Source organism: Bombina bombina, chromosome 3, assembly GCF_027579735.1.
Source record: "Bombina bombina isolate aBomBom1 chromosome 3, aBomBom1.pri, whole genome shotgun sequence".
Taxonomy (NCBI): Eukaryota; Metazoa; Chordata; class Amphibia; order Anura; family Bombinatoridae; genus Bombina; species Bombina bombina.
In genome coordinates, this window is record NC_069501.1 from 1257631365 (window position 1) to 1257653725 (window position 22361).

Consider the following 22361-nt stretch of genomic DNA (forward strand, 5'->3'; position numbering starts at 1 on the left):
GCAATTGCTGATAACACCGTGTGTAACGCTATAAATTTATATCAACATAATCGTGCAAATTCTACTGGCTCAATTATTTTACAGCGAAGGTGAAACACACATGATATAAATAATAATAAATTGTGACTTTAATTCCATCCTTTAAAGCAGAATAAAAATCATATAACCTATATGAATATGTTTGTTGATGATATAATAGTGTAATGTGGTTTGCAATTAGTTACTGACTACAAGTGCCCCTTGTTATTTTTGTATTAGTTTGTCCTTTACAGCGTTGTGTATTGCTGTTTATGTCTGATGTGGTGAGGTTTTGTAATCCTGCAGTGTATCATTTGTTAATCATATAGTTTATTATGGTATTAATACCATTTTAGCAATTGGATGGATGAGACCTATGTTTTTGAAGCCGCTGATCACTTGTTGCCTCTAAAGTATATTACTGTTGGCATCTGTTACTATGACAACTTTGCCAAGCACCAATGACATCATTATAGCGATTGTTCCTGCGTATGTGCCGGATAGAACCATGGTTATCTCTGGCTATTTGTGACTTCCCGAAAGACTCATTTTGCACAGTTATTTATGTTTATTTTTTTTTATTGGTTTTATAAATAGAAAACAAGAAATACATCTATTAGAATGAATACAACATGGGTCTTGATAACTCAATAAAAACATAAGAGATGGATTAGTAAATGTAAATGACATCATATGATATAATACCTGGGGTTCTAAAATATTCCAGACTTCAATATGTATTTTGCACAGTTATTTAAAGGGACATGAAACCCACATTTTTTCTTTCATGATTCTGATAGAGAATACAGTTTTAAAAAAGTTTCCAATTTACTTTTATTTTCAAATTTGCTTTGTTCTCATGCTATTCTTTGTTGAAGAGATATTGATCGGTAGCGTTCACATGTCTGGGGCACTACATGACAGGAAATAGTGCTGCCCTCTAGTGCTCTTGCTAATGTATAACATTGTCATTGCTGCCATTATAGTGCTGCCGACACTTGCACACTCCTGAACTTTACTGCTTTTAAACAAAAGATAACAAGAAAACAAAGAAAATTTAATAATAGAAGTAAACTGAAAAGTTGTTTAAAATTGTATATTCTATATTAATCATGAAATAATTTTTTTTGTTTTATGTCCCTTTAACTTAGTTACGCTCTTTTAGAAGCCCAAACCAATGTGGTGCTGACTCTAGCTGGCAAATGGCTGTTCCTGTGCACTAGTAAGTGGTCGGGTTTGTAGTAAGTGTACAAAAATAATGTAAAACCCACCAATTACACATGCGGTTCCATAGAAAAAGGCCCCAACTGTGAAAAAAGGTGAATACGTATGCCTATATTATATATATATATATATATATATTCTATTATTATATATAAATTCTCACACAAAGAGGGAAGTATCAGAGCTTTAAGAGCTTTTAGAGCTGAGATCGTTAAGGCACTTATAAATTCTCACACAAAGAGGGAAGTATCAGAGCTTTAAGAGCTTTTAGAGCTGAGATCGTTAAGGCACTCATGACATCACATAACATGATAATGATGTCATCAGATGCAGCACTGATTACATCATGTGGAACATCCCATTCTACATGTGCTATGTATTCACTGCATTGTATCTCTGCCAACTCCTGTGCATACTCTGGGAGTGGGGAATAGAAAGGTAAAAGAGCAGATTGCTACCAGGGAAAGGGAGATCCTTACCAAGGCTAATAAAATAGTAAAAATGATCAATCTATATAGAGCTTTATTTACAGTATAATAATGATCAATCTATATAGAGCTTTATTTCCAATATAATAATGATCAATCTATATAGAGCTTTATTTACAGTATAATAATGATCAATCTATATAGAACTTTAATTCCAATATAATAATGATCAATCTATATAGAGCTTTATTTACAATATAATAATGATCAATCTATATAGAGCTTTATTTACAGTATAATAATGATCAATCTATATAGAGCTTTATTTACAGTATAATAATGATCAATCTATATAGAACTTTATTTACAAAATTATAATGATCAATCTATATAGAACTTTATTTCCAATATAATAATGATCAATCTATATAGAGCTTTATTTACAGTATAATAATGATCAATCTATATAGAGCTTTATTTACAGTATAATAATGATCAATCTATATAGAGCTTTATTTACAGTATAATAATGATCAATCTATATAGAACTTTATTTACAGTATAATAATGATCAATCTATATAGAGCTTTATTTACAGTATAATAATGATCAATCTATATAGAACTTTATTTACAGTATAATAATGATCAATCTATATAGAACTTTATTTACAATATAATAATGATCAATCTATATAGAGCTTTATTTACAGTATAATAATGATCAATCTATATAGAGCTTTATTTACAGTTTAATAATGATCAATCTATATAGAACTTTATTTACAGTATAATAATGATCAATCTATATAGAGCTTTATTTACAGTTTAATAATGATCAATCTATATAGAGCTTTATTTACAGTTTAATAATGATCAATCTATATAGAACTTTATTTACAATATAATAATGATCAATCTATATAGAACTTTATTTACAGTATAATAATGATTAATCTATATGGAACTTTATTTACAGTATAATAATGATCAATCTATATAGAACTTTATTTACAATATAATAATGATCAATTTATATAGAGCTTTATTTACTGTATAATAATGATCAATCTATATAGAGCTTTATTTACAGTATAATAATGATCAATCTATATAGAATTTTATTTACAAAATAATAATGATCAATCTATATAGAACTTTATTTACAATATAATAATGATCAATTTATATAGAGCTTTATTTACTGTATAATAATGATCAATCTATATAGAGCTTTATTTACAGTATAATAATGATCAATCTATATAGAATTTTATTTACAGTATAATAATGATCAATCTATATAGAATTTTATTTACAATATAATAATGATCAATCTATATAGAGCTTTATTTACAATATAATAATGATCAATCTATATAGAGCTTTATTTACAATATAATAATGATTAATCTATATAGAGATTTATTTACAATATAATAATGATCAATCTATATAGAGCTTTATTTACAGTATAATAATGATCAATCTATATAGAATTTTATTTACAGTATAATAATGATCAATCTATATAGAGCTTTATTTACAGTATAATAATGATCAATCTATATAGAACTTTATTTACAATATAATAATGATCAATCTATATAGAGCTTTATTTACAATATAATAATGATCAATCTATATAGAGCTTTATTTACAATATAATAATGATCAATCTATATAGAGCTTTATTTACAGTATAATAATGATCAATCTATATATAACTTTATTTACAAATTAATAATGATCAATCTATATAGAACTTTATTTACAGTATAATAATGATCAATCTATATAGAACTTTATTTACAGTATAATAATGATCAATCTATAAAGAACTTTATTTACAGTATAATAATGATCAATCTATATAGAGCTTTATTTACAATATAATAATGATCAATCTATAAAGAACTTTATTTACAGTATAATAATGATCAATCTATATAGAGCTTTATTTACAGTATAATAATGATCAATCTATATAGAGCTTTATTTACAATATAATAATGATCAATCTATATAGAGCTTTATATACAGTATAATAATGATGTTGTATTTTTTGAAGTCCTTTATGATGGCTGTTTCGGAGTTGTGCTGTGAGAATGGAGAAAGTTAGGGATTAGTTGAGTTTGTAACTTTTGAAGTATCGCAGGTTACTTAAAGGGATGTGAAACCCAACTTTCTAATTTACTCCTATTATCAATTTATCTTCATTCTCTTGTTATCTTTATTTAAAAAAAAGAAATACCTGTTACACTATGCAAGCGTAACTCTGGGGGGCGCTAGAAGAAATATATAATTTTAAAAAAGGGGCCAACCAAAGCCTAATATAAATATAAATGTATTACAGCAATCTGTAGGATAATACTGAAGTTTAGTAAAAACAATAAACACTATAAAAATAATATACAATGATCAAATAATAATGTATAAAGACAAAAAATAATAATAAAAATTACAGAAAAATTGAGACATGGACTCTCATCAAATGTGATGTGATGAGATCAAAATAAACAGAAAATGCAGCTGAAAACAATATATAATAAATAAATAGTATTAAAGGGCAACTAAACCCAAAATCTTTCTTTCATGATTCAGATAGGGAATACAAATTTAAACAACATTACAATTTACTTCTATTATTTATTTTGCTTCATTTTTTAGATATCCTTAGTTGAAGAAAAAGCAATGCACATGGGTGAGCCAATCACACAAGGCTTCTATGTGCAGAAACCAAGCAGCAGCTACTGAGCATATCTAGATATGCTTTTCAGCAAAGAATATCAAGATAATAAATTAGATAATAGAAGTAAATTACAAAGATGTTTAAAATTGATTTCTCTTTCTAAATCATGAAAGAAAAAATGTGGGTTTCATGTCCCTTTAAGTCTCTAGTAAGTTCTTATCTGTATATGATATTGATGCTCAGACAGTCCCAAGATTAGGAGGGCACTTCAGAGGTTTATTAGTCCTCCTGGGTAGCACATATATAAGATTCTCCCTTAGATCCAGAAGTCAGCTCCTTGTCGCAAAACCAGTCTGGGTGAATACTCTCTCTGTGCAAAGAAAATCACAAAGGCAAGAGCGCCTCCTCGTGTGATACAGTTTGGACAAATGTAAAAAACCATAGCCTAACATTACCTTATGGTGGATATCATGTCAGCATCATATGTTATAGGATATTATTATGGTACTCTAAAATAGTAACATTAAAAAAATTCGCTGAGAGTCTGTGCTTGATTGAAACCTACCCTGGAGTGATTTGTTGCACTGCCTTGGTCAGTGAACTGGGACACTGTGAACTCCCAGTCTGCCTCTATAAGCACAACAGAGTGCTGCTTTACTTGTGAGTATAAAATCTGTGTTCACTTTTTTTACATTTGTCCAAACTGTATCACACGAGGAGGCGCCCTGTCTTTGTGATTTTCTTTGCACAGAGAGAGTATTTATTTAAAAAAAGCAGGAATGTAAGCTTAGGAGCCAGCCCATATTGTGCTGAACCAAAAATGGGCCGACTCCTGAGCTTACATTCCTGCATAGGTTGCTGTTTACAGAGCTACTGTAAAGGGGGACGGCTAGTGTAGGCATTGTGACTAAAGGGAGGTGTTATGGGTAGCGGTATATGTTGACAGTAAGGTAGGTTCCTTTTTACTCTTGTTAGCGTCTTGGTTACATCGCAGGGACATCATGCAATTTGCCTAGAGTGTAAATCAGCCCCCACAGCAGTAAAAGAGTACATGACTGGGAGCACTACTCAAGGGAGGTAAGAAACATCATATACTCCTGCAGGCTCACATCAGAGGGCTAGGGGGGGTCATAGTGCAGTGGACATATTGGCCCCTCCGTGTGGGACCCAGCTTACCTTTGGGGTTCTGGTAGCTCACAGGGGTCTGCTGGACTTTCTAGATCTGCCAGAGTGGTGGGCCCATTAATGGAGGGGTTGATGGTTTGGAGGCCTCTTGCATTGCACTGCCTGCTCCTCTGGCAACTGCTGTGTAGATTTGGTTGTGGCTTTCCCCATGCAATGGACCACTCTGCTGAAGGAACCCAAGACAATGGCAACTGTGGAACTATGGGAACATCACTTGCTGAAAGGAACAGCATGGTTTTGGCAAAGGCAGGAAGTGGCCTCTGTCACAAGCTGCTGGAAGAATAGACAAGAGGGGGGCGTGATGCTCCAGTTCAGGGACTTCAGAGGGCAAAGGGAACCAACAAGACTGCAGTAAGTGGAGTGTCTGGTGTAGTGATGTAGAACTTGTTGCTAGTTAAGCTCTCACATGCTCCAGGAGCTTAAAACAGAGCAACAGAAATGCAAAGTGGGTCCAGATCAACAGTAGAGTTTGCAGTGGGAGTGGCACCTGGGGTGGTAGATTTTGGATCTGATGAGTGTTCTGGGACTGGAGATCATATCTAGTGGATAGCATGGAGGATAGTGATTCATCTACTGATTGTCTATTCTGACTCCCTGGGTGGTAAGGTGCAATAAAGAATGTATAGTTGGTTGCTATAACTGCCCCTGTGCAGCAGATAGTAAAAGTATCTATTAAGGTATTTGTGGTGGTCACTGCAGACAATTATGCATGTGTGCTCTATTCCTTACATTCTCACCCTAAGCCCCAAATCACTAAGAAAACATGGCAGGGAAGTATGTTATGGTATTTGCGCTTTCTTCTCAGGTTTATGAAGATAAGGAGTGTACACAGGGAGAAGAACTTGTGGTTACACTTCATTTGGGAGCCTAGTGTAATTGATGAGATTGCTTTGAAAACATCATGGCAACAACATGATTTTGGCTTTCCTAGGAGGTTGGAGAGTAATCCTGTGTTGTATTTTAGTCTTAAATACATAGATCTTTGGTCCAGGTTAGAAGATCTTTGTCTTCGCTTGATGCTTTTCAGGTCACCTATACATTTTTTAAGAATGAACGTAATGAATGCTGGAGATATCATGAGTGTTTGTGTAAGAAGGGGGCAAAGTACTTAAAGGGACAGTCTAGTCAAAAAAAAACTTCAATGGTTTATATAGGGGATGTAATTTTGATTTGTTCTCAGGGTATTCTTAGCTGAAATTTTAAACCTTGGTAGGCTCATATGTTAATTTCTTAGCCCTTGAAGGCCACCTCTCATCTGAATGCATTTTTACAGTTTTTCACAACTAGAGGGCATTAGTCCATGTGTGCCATATAGATAACATTGTGCTCACGCCCATGTAGTTATATAGGAGTGAGCACTTGTTGGCTAAAATTCAAGTCTGTCAAAATAACTGAAATAAGAGGGCAGTCTGCAGAGGCTTAGATACAAGGTAATCACAGAGGTAAAAAGTAGATTAATATAACCGTGTTTGTTATGCAAAACTGGGGAATGGGTAATAAAGGGATTATCTAACTTTTTAAACCATAACAATTCTGGAGTAGACTGTCCCTTTAAAAATGTGTATGGGTTGTAGAGCCAACAGTTCAGTCATAAATTATGCCAATGTTAATACAGGGCAGCATAGCTCCTTTCATTAATTTCCTATTATTAAGGGCACCAACCCCCTGAGGGCAGGACCTTTAAAGTTACATTGTACTCTAAAATGTTTTCCCATTTAATGTGTTCCCAATGGGCCACAATTCCTTTACATTTATTTTGATATTTGAAATAGCTGTTTTTGTCTGTAGAAACCATCATTTACACTGAAAATTTGCAACAAACATTATTCTCTGTAGAAAAGATATGTAAACAGAAGAAAACAGCACTAGTTATTCTCCCAGTGGGGTTAGGAGAGACACATTTTTGTATCTGAAATAGGGTTGCCACCCAGCCGGTATTTTACCGACACAGATCAGCTTTAGTTTTTGAGTTAAGCTTTTATTATTATTTATTCAAATTTATGTTAATGAGCATGACCGGTATTTTTTCCATGAAAGGTGGTAACCCTAATCTGAAATTACTGGTTGTGCCCTGCCATAATTAGAATTTCAAAATGTAACAATACAAGGTCTAAAAAAAATCCCAAATAATTTGTGTGATTTCTCTCCATGAGGCCCATTTATCAAAGGTCTTGTGGACCTGATCCGACAGTGCTGATCAGGTCCACAAGACCTCGCTGAATGCGGAGAGCAATACGCTCTCCACATTTAACATTGCACCAGCAGCTCACAAGAGCTGCTGGTGCAACGCCGCCCCCTGCAGACTCGCGGCCAATGGACCGCCAGCAGGGGGTGTCAATCAACCCGATCGTACTTGATCGCGTTGAATTGCGATGATTCCTGTCCGCCTCATCAGAGCAGGCGAACAGGGTTATGGAGCAGCAGTCTTTAGACCGCTGCTTCATAAATGCTGTTTCTGGCGAGTCTGAAGACTCACTAGAAACACGGCCCTTCAAGCTCCATTCGGAGCTTGATAAATGGACCTCCATGCCCTTAGGACCAGAAATTTAAAAGCTCACCGGCAAAGGGACACAACCCAAATTTTTTTCTTTCATGATTCAGATAGAGCATGTAATTGTAAGCAACTTTCTAATTTACTTCTATTATCAATTTTTCTTCATTCTCTTGCAATCTTTATTTGAAAAGAAGGCATCTCAGCTAAGGAGCCAGCAAATTGTGGGTTCAGAACCATGGACAGCACTTGTTTAAAGGTGCTGTCCAATCAGCAAGGACAACCCAGGTTGTTCACCAAAAATGGGCCGGCATCTAAACTTACATTCTTGCTTTTCAAATAAACATACCAAGAAAATGAAGACAATTTGATAATAGGAGTAAATTAGAAAGTTGCTTAAAATTGCATGCTCTATCTGAATCACAAAATAATTTTTTTGGCTACAGTGTCCCTTTAAGTAACTTCTCCCTTGGTGACGAATCCTTAGTGCAGCTTCTCCATTCACTGAGCACAAAGGAGGGCTCAGGCTTGTAATGCACTAAAAGATAAGAACACAAAGCGCATCCAAGATTCAAGGTAAAAACGTATATAACTTTAATTGGTGCACACAATCTATTGCACTTACAAGAGATAAAACAATTAAATGCCTTATTAAAAGCCTTGGTACACTCTTTCCCAGAGTTCATCTCCACATGAATCAGCAGGTAGCGACCTCTGCTCCCCTTGTGTTTCTGTATACCAATTGTCAAGTTCGTATAAAATGTAATAAAATCTTTATAAAAACCTCCTTTTTAAAGTGCAGAGTTTGTAATTGGGGTAGACCATCCTGTCTACGCATTTCGTTTGGCCTCAGCAAATTTCTTCAAGATGCTGGATGTGATGTACAATTCATCTGGGGATGCCCTTGCTTTAAAAAGCTGTATAAGCTCTGCCCCTTCCTGTGATGTGTCTGAATACGTGAAATGTAAACACACCACGCACAGTAGCCATGTGCTAATTCATGTGGAGCTGAACACTGGGAAAGAGTGTACCAAGGCTTTTATCTCTTGTAAGTGCAATAGATTGTGTGCACCAATTAAAGTTATATTCGTGTTTACCTTGAATCTTGGATGCACTTTGTGTTCTTATCTTTTAGTTATTTTCAGGATCTTTTTAAATTTCAATCTTACCTTAAAAGAGCATATTTACATACTGTTTATATTCCTAGTTCAGCTATATCTGTGACTGACATTGCTGCTCTCTCAACGTTATTGTTGGACAGTTAGTATAAGCAGTTTTCAGATTCTGAAGTATATAACATTGTTCATTTACCTCAAGATGAATAAGATTAATTTCAAATCTATGTTTTTAGCTTTTCTATTTAGAAGAGCTTCATGGTTTTAATCTTGAATCTTGACATGGTCTAAATATATTTTATTATCTCTATCTTGTTAGCATAATAATATGTTTTGATTTCTATTATCTCCACTTTATCTGGAGGTAAAAGAGTTTTATTCTGCCCTACTTTTTGGCCGGTGATGTAGATCAGTTGGTAAATGCCCTGATTACAATAGCTTGTTCTAAGATCCAAGGGTCACAGGTTCATATCCGGCAGGGTCGATGCAGCCCATCGGCCTTTTGAGATCAATAAAATGTGTACCATTTATTTGGGTAATGATAACAACTATTACTATTCAGCTGCCAATTTGGTTAACTCCGAGTGCAAGCGCTGAAAAAGCGTTTTTTTTATTCCTACTAGGAGAAAAGCGCTATACAAATACTAGTTGTTAGGACTGCATGAAGGTGCGGTTCTCTAACCAGTTCTTCTGATGGGGGGCAGATTAAGTTATTTTTTGGATGGATTCAGTCCAAAGTCTATAGAATATTATTCTTAGGGTTTTGAATAGATTGTTTGAATGAGACCTTCTATGGGAAGATTCTTTCTTTCTCATGTTTCAATACACTCTGTGAAGGTTCAGGTTTTTTTCTGAAATATATTTCAGAACTGGAATTTTTTTCAGGGATGTTTGTACCAGTTCCTTAGCAGGAACAGGGTTTGGGTTTCTATTCAAATCTATTCTTTGTCCCAAAGAAGGAAGATTCATTCGGACCAATTGGATCTGAAAACTTTAAATAGTTTTGTGAGTGTCCCAACTTTCTAGATGTCATTCAGGGGCCTTCTTTGTTCATTCTTCCTGGACTGTATTCTTACAGATGCAAGTCTTACAGGTTGGGAAGCTGTCTGGGGTTCGCTGACAGCACAAAGGGTTTGGAAACCTCAAGAGGCGAGGTTACCAATCATTATTTTAGAACTCCGTGCTATTTTAAGAACCCTTCAGGCTTGGCCTCCATTTAAGAGAGAATGTTTCATTAGTTTTCAGACAGACAATATCACAACTGTGGCATATGTCAATCATCAGGGAGGGACTCACAGTCCTTTAGCGATGAAAAGAAGTATCTTGAATACTTTTTTGAGCGGAATTCAACTCCTGTCTAATTTCTGTGATTCATATCCCAGGTATAGACAATTGGGAGGCGGATTATCTCAGCCGCTAGACTTAACATCCAGGGGTGTGGTCTGTCCATCCAGATGTGTTTTTTTTCAGATTGTACAGATGTGGGGCCTTCCAGAAATAGTTCTGATGGCCTCTCATCTAAATAAGAAATTTCCCAGATACCTTTCCAGGTTCAGGGATCCTCACGCAGAGATGGTGGATACGTTAGCAGTTTCTTGTTTTTTTCAATCTGCTTACATTTTTCCGCCTCTGGTTCTTCTTTCAAGGGTGATCTCCAAGATCATAATGGAACAGTCTCATGTGTTTCTGGTAGCACCAGCATGGCCTTACAGGTTTTGGTATGTGAATCTTGTCTGGATGTCCAGTTTCCAGCTTTGGCCACTTCCTCTAAGGCCAGACTTTCTGTCTCAAGGCCGTTTTTCCATCAGGATTTCAAATTATTAAATTTTAAGGCATGGAATTTGAACACTTAGTGCTTAGTCATAGAGGTGTCTCTGACTCAGTGGTTAACACTATGTTACAGGCTCGTAAATCTGTTTCAAGCAAGATTAATTATCGGATTTGGAAAACCTATATTTCATGGAGTTCTTTTCATAAATTCTCTTGGCATTCTTTTAGAATTCCTAGAATTTTATAATTTCTTCAGGATGGTTTGTATAAGGTTTTGACTGCAAGTACTTTGAAGGGACAACTCTTTCTGTTTTATTTCATAGAAAGATTGCTAAACTTCCTGATATTCATTGTTTTGTTCAGGCTTTCGTTTGTATCAAACCTGTTATTAAATTAATTTATCCTCCTTGGAGTCTTAATTTGGTTTTAAGGATTTTGCAGGCTCCTCCTTTTGAGCCTATGCATTCTTTGGATATTAAACTACTTTCTTTTGGCTATCTCTTCTGCTAGAAGAGTTTCTGAGTTATCAGCTCTCTCTTGTGAACCTCCTTATCTGATTTTCTTTCAGGATAAAAGCTGTTTTGCGGACTTAATTCAAATTTCTTCCTAAAGTTGTGAATTCTATCAACATTAGTAGGGAAATTGTTGTTCCTTCTTTGTGTCTTAAACCTAAGAATTCTCTGGAAAGATCTTTACATTCTTTGGATTTCAGAAAGACTTGTAGTCTATTTGTTGTTTTTTCTGGTTCCAGGAAAAGTCAGAAAGCCTCTGCCTTTTCTTTGGCATCTTGGTTAAAGCTTTTTGATTCACAAAGCTTATTTGGAGGCGGGGCAGTCTCAGAGAATTACAGCTCATTCTACTAGATCAGTCGTTTCTTCTTGGGCTTTTTAAGAATGAAGCTTCGGTTGATCAGATTTGCAACGCAGCAACTTGGCTTTCTTTGCAAACATTTACTAAATTTGATATATTTGTTTCTTTTGAAGCAGTCCTTGGTAGAAAAGTTTTTCAGGCAGCTGTCTCAGTTTGATTATACTACTGTTGATTTAAGTTTTTTTGAAGTTTATAAGAAAAACTTAATTATTGTTTGGATTTAATTTCTCAGCGGAAATAGCTGTTGTTATTTTATCCCTCCCTCTAGTGACTTTTCTGTGGACTTCCACATCTTGGGTATTTTATCCCATACGTAACTAGCTCATGGACTCTTGCCACTTACATGAAATAAAACATAATTTATGTAAGAACTTACCTGATAAATTCATTTCTTTCATAGTGGCAAGAGTCCATGAGACCTACCCTTTTTTGTGGTGGTTATGATTTTTTGTATAAAAGCACAATATTTGTTCAAGTTCCTCTTTTTGTGTGCTTTTTTACTCCTTTTTACACCTCACTACTTGGCTATTCGTTAAACTGAGGAATGAGTGAGGTGGGAGGTGTATTTATAGGCATTTTGAGGTTTGGGAAACATTGCCCCCTCCTGGTAGGAATGTATATCCCATACGTCACTATCTCATGGACTCTTGCCACTATGAAAGAAGGTAAGTTCTTACATAAATTATGTTTTTTTTTAGGGACCTCTCCATACTATTGAGATGTTTTAAATCATCTCATCTGAGCAGCGAGCTTTTGAATATCAGGTCCCTGGAGAGAAAAATTCATATTTTAGCTCTTATCTCTTTCTCCTGCTGGCACAGCTTTTGTTTAGCCAATACTTAAGTATAGACATTATCATTACAGGTAGGGATATAACAGGCAAATACAGCTATTTCAATGACAAAATAAAGTTAAAGGAGCTATATTTAAACAATTAAATACACTCCAGCTGGTAAAAAAAAGATAAATGGGAACACATTAAGGGCCGGATTATGAGTGGAGCGCAAATTCCGCTTGAGCGTTAATTGCACTAGAAGTAAGCTTTTTGCTCTTGCCGGCTTACGCTCATGCTACGATTTAATATTAAACTGTTTTTGCTCTTGCACTAACCTGACAAGCAAAAAGCCGAAGTTAAAAAATGGAGTGCGCGTTTGCGTATTCCTCCAGAGAAGTCAATGGAGAAAAAAAGGGGAAAAAAAACCTGACACCTCCCTCTCATGCAAACCCGATAGCATATTCTCATTTGCACCAACCCGACATGAAAATATGAATATTTTACATTCCATTGTTCTTCAAATAACAGAATATGTTCTATTTATTCATAAATACACATATATATATATATATATATATATATATATATATATATATATATAAAAGGTATATATACTGTATATATATGATGTTTTTTGGTACAATATATATCTATACCTATATATATATATATATATATATATATATATATATAATACAAAGAACATATTCTGCTATATACAGAACATTGGAATGTAGAATATTTACAGTAAATACATAGTTAAACACTTTATTAATATGAATATTGTATAAATATGCTTTTACACTTAACTGCAAAGGGCTCCAATGCACTTATATATATATGTCTATATATGTGTGCATATATGGATATTTCAAATGCAAGAATATAAATGAAGGAACAATTTCCAATACTCTGCAGTAGGTATAAAGTCATTTGGTATGTATAACGAATAACGGGGCACGGTAAAAAGTCAAAAGAAGATACAAACCTTTATTGATACATGGAAGAAAAAACACCACTAGCAAGTGGAAAACAAGTCATTTGGAATACATTAAAGGGACACTGAACCCACATTTTTTTCTTTCATGATTCAGATAGAGCAGCAATTTTAAGCAACTTTCTAATTTAGACCTATTATCAATTTTTCTTCGTCCTCTTGGTATCTTTATTTGAAAAAGCAGGAATGTAAGCTTAGGAGCCAGCCCATTTTTGGTTGAGAACCCTGGATAGCCCTTGCTGATTCAGTAAGCACTACCCAGGTGCTGAACCAAAAATGGGCCGGCTCCTAAGCTTTCATTCCTGCTTTTTCAAATAAAGATACCAAGAGGATGAAGAAAAATTGATAATAGGTCTAAATTAGAAAGTTGCTTAAAATTGCATGCTCTGTCTGAATCATGAAATATATTTTTTTGTTCAGTATCCCTTTAAGGTGAAAGAAATCTTATCATATAGTGTCCCTTTAACTACTTGGCTTAGGTTTTACTCAGATAAAACTGTTATGGGGGTTCCAATGAAGGGTCTCACTAAGGGTTTTGTCAGACCAGTTTGCTCTGTTGTTGTGACTTCCAAAAGGGTTAGAAATCTATGGTCAGCCTACCAGTTTACAAGTGCTGTACAGAAGAATAGAGCAAGGAAGAATATTAGGGCCCTACCCAGAACCACCCTTGTGGAGACTGGTTATTTCACTGTTGGGTGTGGTTCCTAAGATGCAGAAGGGGACATTGTGTCTAATATAGCACCTGTCCCTCTGGAACATCAGTGAATGAAGCTATTGCACTGATGGATGACATTTGCTGAGGCTTTGTCAAACAACTGTGTGCCAAGACCAGGGATGTTACTGGCAAATTAGACATAGAATAAATCTTATGTCTCCTGCCAGTTTACCCATATTGCTTCTACTTCATGGGTTGTCACATTTAAAGGGATACTAAACCCACATTTTTTTATTTTATGATTCGAATAGAGCATGAGCTTTTAATCATCTTTTTAATTTACTCCTATTATCAATTTGTCTTCGTTCTCTTGGTACTTTTATTTGAGAAAGCAGGAATAAAAGCTTAGAAGCCGGACAATTTTTGGTTCAGCACCCTGAATAGCACTCACTTATTGGTGGATACATTTAGCCACCAATCAGCAAACGGTACCCAGGTGCTGACCCTAAAATGGGCCGGCTCCTAAGCTTTCATTCCTGCTTTTCAAATAAAGGTACCAAGAGAACAAAGAAAAATGTATAATAGGAGTAAATTAGAAAGTTGCTTAAAATTGCTGCTCGATCTGAATCATGAAAGAAAAATGTTGGGTTTAATATCCCTTTAAGTTCAGTATCATGTATGACAGGTGTCTGCCTCTGGAGTGTTTGGTTCATGTGCCCTGTATTTGATCCCTTTTAGTATGTTTTTGAGATAAGTTCTGACTAGGGTCTTATGTGTTTCATCAACTGCTCATTATTGACATGATTTCCTCCTGTGGGTCCAGCCGGATCTAATCAATGTGAACAGTTGATGAACACCGTGTGCAGATTGAATAAACACTTTGTAGTCCCATTAACTGAAGAACCAACAGACGGTCAATACACGGTTTTGACATTTCTTGGTATTGAAATTTAGATTTAGATATGTCATTTTTGATCAAGTCTTTTGTGAAAAGGTTGAAGCAGGTTTATGGTGAGGTCATTGGATGATTTTGAACCCATTACTTTTAAAAGGCTGGAACTATTGCAGGAAACTTTCAGTGGAGTTTGTTCATCACTGTTTGACATAATAATGCGTCACTATATCTCCAGGATTGTATTTCTTGGAGCACTCCACATACGTAAATTGATCAGCAACATTTGGGCAGATAGGTTGAGTAAGTTACACGGCAGTCATTTCAGGCTTTTGGAGAGTACGATTTTAATTTTTATCCTCAGGTCTAGAACTGATCAGGTTGGCACTGAGAGTTGATTATCTCTATCCAGCAGACCTGTTAGTAGCTTGTGTCCAGCCACAGCCCTTAGGTCATATTTGAGCATAAGAAAGAAAGGTGGGACACACACAACATATTGGTTCATAGAGATGCTACGTCCTTGAGTAAAATATAGTTTTTGGGATTAATGGCAAAAAAAAAGTTATATTTTAGCAGCTCCACATTCATTTAGAATTGGTGCAGCTTCAAAGAAAGTGTTGGCTGATACAAATTATGTACAGATTTAGTGGCTAAGATACTGATATCCTGGATGCTTCATGTGTTATATTTTACTGCTTGAAGGAATTCTGAAATGTTTGTTTGAACTAAATCATTTCATATTGATGCATGTCTCTATATTAACAATGTGTTTATTTTGCCAGCAAGCCAACTGGAGAGAAATTGTCAATAAAAAGCTCAAGTTCCCTACGTCTCTCATCAATGCAATCCACGATGGGAGTCTTTTGCAAGTGCAGCAGCTTCTACAGGTCAGTGATGGGATTTTGCGGCAGCTGGACGATAACGAGGATCGGTCATGGCGGGAAGCTCTCAACCTGGCCATTCGCACAGGCAACGAAGAGATAATGAAGACCCTGCTCCACTGTGTCAAGTTCGACTTCCGTCAAATCCATGAGGCATTGTTGGTGGCTGTAGATACCAATCAACCACATGTGGTTAAGATGCTACTGGACCGACTAGATCAGGAAAAAGGGATCAAGATGGATATCAAATCTTTCTCACTGGCATTCTTTGACAACTCCATTGATAACTCGCGTTTTGCACCTGGAGTGACTCCGCTCACTTTGGCCTGTGAGAAGGACCTCTATGAGATTGTGGAGATGCTGATGAAGAAAGGCCATGTGATCACAACCCCGCACAAGATCTCTTGCAGCTGCATGGAGTGCAGCAATGGTCGCAAGTATGACTTACTCAAGTTTTCCTTGTCCCGTATTAACACCTACAAGGGCATTGCCAGTAGGGCTTACTTGTCCATTGCCAGCGAAGATGCCATGCTGAGAGCTTTTAAGCTAAGCAGAGAGCTGAAGCGACTATCTAGAAAGGAGCCAGAGTTTAAGGTATGTCTACATAGTATGCACATCAATTCCCATGTTAAATAAGAAAAAGTTGTATTGAGAAGGTGAACTTATTCTAATCAGTAATATTAAAGGCCAATGAGGGGGCAGGGATAGGCAAGGTGTCCGTACATGGATACTGGTGTCCGTGACTAGCCCTTGCAATGTCCGCCAGAACCTTAGTATATCTTTTCTTTCTGATTAAATAATAGGAATAAAAAAAATATGTAGTGTGAATAAAGTTAGTGGCTTGTCAAGAGACTGCTAGCGATATTGGGTGATAAGTTATGGAATAAATAAAGCTTGATTGAAATACTGGATGTGTATCTGCATCTGTATAATAACACCCAGCTCTATACAAAGACACAGTAGTGACACTGGCACATGCATATAGCCAGACAAGGGCTAGTTATAGGGTTAGTGGTATCTGCATCAGTATAATAACACCCAGCGCTATATAATGACACAGTAGTGACACTGGCACATATGTATAGCCAGACAAGGGCTGGTTATAGGGTCAGTGGTATCTGCATCAGTATAATAACACCCAGCACTATATGACACAGTAGTGACACTGGCACATGGGTATAGCCAGAGGAGGCTGGTTATATGATCAGTGGTATCTGCATCAGTATAATAACACCCAGCTCTATATAATGACACAGTAGTGACACTGGCACATTCGTATAGCCAGAGGAGGGCTGGTTATAGGATCAGTGGTATCTGAATCAGTATAATAACACCCAGAACTATATAATGACACAGTAGTGACACTGGCTCATGGGTATAGCCAGAGGAGGGCTGGTTATAGGGTCAGTGGTATCTGCATCAGTATAATAACACCCAGCACTATATAATGACACAGTAGTGACACTGGCTCATGGGTATAGCCAGAGAAGGGCTGGTTATAGGGTCAGTGGTATCTGCATCAGTATAATAACACCCAGCACTATATAATGACACAGTAGTGACACTGGCACATGGGTATAGCCAGAGGAGGGCTGGTTATAAGGTCAGTGGTATTTGCATCAGTATAATAACACCCAGCACTATATGACACAGTAGTGACACTGGCACAGGTGGCAACCCTAGGAGGGCTGGTTATATGATCAGTGGTATCTGCATCAGTATAATAACACCCAGCACTATATAATGACACAGTAGTGACACTGGCACATGGGTATAGCCAGACAAGGGCTGGTTATAGGATCAGTGGTATCTGCATCAGTATAATAACACCCAGCACTATATGACATAGTAGTGACACTGGCACATGGGTATAGCCAGAGGAGGGCTGGTTATAGGGTTAGTGGTATCTGCATCAGTATAATAACACCCAGCACTATATAATGACACAGTAGTGACACTGGCTCATGGGTATAGCCAGAGGAGGGCTGGTTATAGGATCAGTGGTATCTGCATCAGTATAATAACACCCAGCACTATATAATGACACAGTAGTGACACTGGCACATGCGTATAGCCAGACAAGGGGCTGGTTATAGGATCAGTGGTATCTGCATCAGTATAAATAACACTCAGCACTATATAATGACACAGTAGTGACACTGGCACATGGGTATAGCCAGAGGAGGGCTGGTTATAGGATCAGTGGTATCTGCATCTGTATAATAACACCCAGCACTATATAAAGACACAGTAGTGACACTGGCACATGGGTATAGCTAGAGGAGGGCTGGTTATAGGATCAGTGGAATCTGCATCAGTATAATAACACCCAGCACTATATAATGACACAGTAGTGACACTGGCTCATGGGTATAGCCAGAGGAGGGCTGGTTATAGGATCAGTGGTATCTGCATCAGTATAATAACACTCAGCACTATATAATGACACAGTAGTGACACTGGCACATGGGTATAGCCAGAGGAGGGCTGGTTATAGGATCAGTGGTATCAGCATCAGTATAATAACACCCAGCACTATATAATGACACAGTAGTGACACTGGCACATGGGTATAGCCAGAGGAGGGCTGGTTATAGGATCAGTGGTATCAGCATCAGTATAATAACACCCAGCACTATATAATGACACAGTAGTGACACTGGCACATGGGTATAGCCAGAGGAGGGCTGGTTATAGGATCAGTGGTATCAGCATCAGTATAATAACACCCAGCACTATATGACACAGTAGTGACACTGGCACATGGGTATAGCCAGAGGAGGGCTGGTTATAGGGTCAGTGGTATCTGCATCAGTATAATAACACCCAGCACTATATAATGACACAGTAGTGACACTGGCACATGGGTATAGCCAGAGGAGGGCGGGTTATAGGATCAGTGGTATCTGCATCAGTATAATAACACCCAGTGCTATATAATGACACAGTAGTGACACTGGCACATGGGTATAGCCAGAGGGGGGCTGGTTATAGGATCAGTGGTATCTGCATCAGTATAATAACACCCAGCACTATATAATGACACAGTAGTGACACTGGCACATGGGTATAGCCAGAGGAGGGCTGGTTATAGGATCAGTGGTATCTGCATCAGTATAATAACACCCAGCACTATATAATGACACAGTAGTGACACTAGCACATGGGTATAGCCAGAGGAGGGCTGGTTATAGAATCAGTGGTATCTGCATCAGTATAATAACACCAAGCACTAAATAATGACACAGTAGTGACACTGGCACATGGGTATAGCCAGAGGAGGGCTGGTTATAGGATCAGTGGTATCTGCATCAGTATAATAACACCAAGCACTATATAATTACACAGTAGTGACACTGGCACATGGGTATAGCCAGAGGAGGGCTGGTTATAAGGTCAGTGGTATTTGCATCAGTATAATAACACCCAGCACTATATGACACAGTAGTGACACTGGCACAGGTGGCAACCCTAGGAGGGCTGGTTATATGATCAGTGGTATCTGCATCAGTATAATAACACCCAGCACTATATAATGACACAGTAGTGACACTGGCACATGGGTATAGCCAGACAAGGGCTGGTTATAGGATCAGTGGTATCTGCATCAGTATAATAACACCCAGCACTATATGACATAGTAGTGACACTGGCACATGGGTATAGCCAGAGGAGGGCTGGTTATAGGGTTAGTGGTATCTGCATCAGTATAATAACACCCAGCACTATATAATGACACAGTAGTGACACTGGCTCATGGGTATAGCCAGAGGAGGGCTGGTTATAGGATCAGTGGTATCTGCATCAGTATAATAACACCCAGCACTATATAATGACACAGTAGTGACACTGGCACATGCGTATAGCCAGACAAGGGCTGGTTATAGGATCAGTGGTATCTGCATCAGTATAAATAACACTCAGCACTATATAATGACACAGTAGTGACACTGGCACATGGGTATAGCCAGAGGAGGGCTGGTTATAGGATCAGTGGTATCTGCATCTGTATAATAACACCCAGCACTATATAAAGACACAGTAGTGACACTGGCACATGGGTATAGCTAGAGGAGGGCTGGTTATAGGATCAGTGGAATCTGCATCAGTATAATAACACCCAGCACTATATAATGACACAGTAGTGACACTGGCTCATGGGTATAGCCAGAGGAGGGCTGGTTATAGGATCAGTGGTATCTGCATCAGTATAATAACACTCAGCACTATATAATGACACAGTAGTGACACTGGCACATGGGTATAGAGGAGGGCTGGTTATAGGATCAGTGGTATCAGCATCAGTATAATAACACCCAGCACTATATAATGACACAGTAGTGACACTGGCACATGGGTATAGCCAGAGGAGGGCTGGTTATAGGATCAGTGGTATCAGCATCAGTATAATAACACCCAGCACTATATAATGACACAGTAGTGACACTGGCACATGGGTATAGCCAGAGGAGGGCTGGTTATAGGATCAGTGGTATCAGCATCAGTATAATAACACCCAGCACTATATGACACAGTAGTGACACTGGCACATGGGTATAGCCAGAGGAGGGCTGGTTATAGGGTCAGTGGTATCTGCATCAGTATAATAACACCCAGCACTATATAATGACACAGTAGTGACACTGGCACATGGGTATAGCCAGAGGAGGGCGGGTTATAGGATCAGTGGTATCTGCATCAGTATAATAACACCCAGTGCTATATAATGACACAGTAGTGACACTGGCACATGGGTATAGCCAGAGGGGGGCTGGTTATAGGATCAGTGGTATCTGCATCAGTATAATAACACCCAGCACTATATAATGACACAGTAGTGACACTGGCACATGGGTATAGCCAGAGGAGGGCTGGTTATAGGATCAGTGGTATCTGCATCAGTATAATAACACCCAGCACTATATAATGACACAGTAGTGACACTAGCACATGGGTATAGCCAGAGGAGGGCTGGTTATAGAATCAGTGGTATCTGCATCAGTATAACAACACCCAGCACTATATAATGACACAGTAGTTACACTAGCACATGGGTATAGCCAGAGGAGGGCTGGTTATAGAATCAGTGGTATCTGCATCAGTATAATAACACCAAGCACTAAATAATGACACAGTAGTGACACTGGCACATGGGTATAGCCAGAGGAGGGCTGGTTATAGGATCAGTGGTATCTGCATCAGTATAATAACACCAAGCACTATATAATTACACAGTAGTGACACTGGCACATGGGTATAGCCAGAGGAGGGCTGATTATAGGATCAGTGGTATCTGCATCAGTATAATAACACCCAGCACTATATGACACAGTAGTGACACTGGCACATGGGTATAGCCAGAGGAGGGCTGGTTATAGGGTCAGTGGTATCTGCATCAGTATAATAACACCCAGCACTATATAATGACACAGTAGTGACACTGGCACATGGGTATAGCCAGAGGAGGGCTGGTTATAGGGTCAGTGGTATCTGCATCAGTATAATAACACCCAGCACTATATGACATAGTAGTGACACTGGCACATGGGTATAGCCAGAGGGGGGCTGGTTATAGGATCAGTGGTATCTGCATCAGTATAATAACACCCAGCACTATATAATGACACAGTAGTGACACTGGCACATGGGTATAGCCAGAGGAGGGCTGGTTATAGGATCAGTGGTATCTGCATCAGTATAATAACACCCAGCACTATATAATGACACAGTACTGACACTGGCACATGGGTATAGCCAGAGGAGGGCTGGTTATAGGATCAGTGGTATCTGCATCAGTATAATAACACCCAGCACTATATAATGACACAGTACTGACACTGGCACATGGGTATAGCCAGCGGAGGGCTGGTTATAGGATCAGTGGTATCTGCATCAGTATAATAACACCCAGCACTATACAAAGACACAGTAGTGACACTGGCACATGGGTATAGCCAGCGGAGGGCTGGTTATAGGATCAGTGGTATCTGCATCAGTATAATAACACCCAGCACTATACAAAGACACAGTAGTGACACTGGCACATGGGTATAGCCAGAGGAGGGCTGGTTATAGGATCAGTAGTATCTGCATCAGTATAATAACACCCAGCACTATATAATGACACAGTAGTGACACTGGCACATGGGTATAGCCAGAGGAGGGCTGGGTATAGGATCAGTGGTATCTGCATCAGTATAATAACACCCAGCACTATATAATGACACAGTAGTGACACTGGCACATGAGTATAGCCAGAGGAGGGCTGGTTATAGGATCAGTGGTATCTGCATCAGTATAATAACACCCAGCACTATATAATGACACAGTAGTGACACTGGCACATGGGTATAGCTAGAGGAGGGCTGG

The 22361-nt window shown here is 37.7% G+C and overlaps 1 protein-coding gene across 1 annotated transcript in view; it reads left to right on the forward strand.

The window, feature by feature from the left end:
* Nucleotides 1-5730: 5730 nt before the first annotated feature.
* Nucleotides 5731-22361, forward strand: part of LOC128652708 (short transient receptor potential channel 2-like) — a 137100-nt gene continuing 120469 nt past the window's right edge. The window contains 4 exon segments of the mRNA XM_053705639.1: nt 5731-5897; nt 6352-6537; nt 8835-8994; nt 15894-16586. Coding sequence (XP_053561614.1) covers nt 5731-5897; nt 6352-6537; nt 8835-8994; nt 15894-16586 — 1206 coding nt within the window.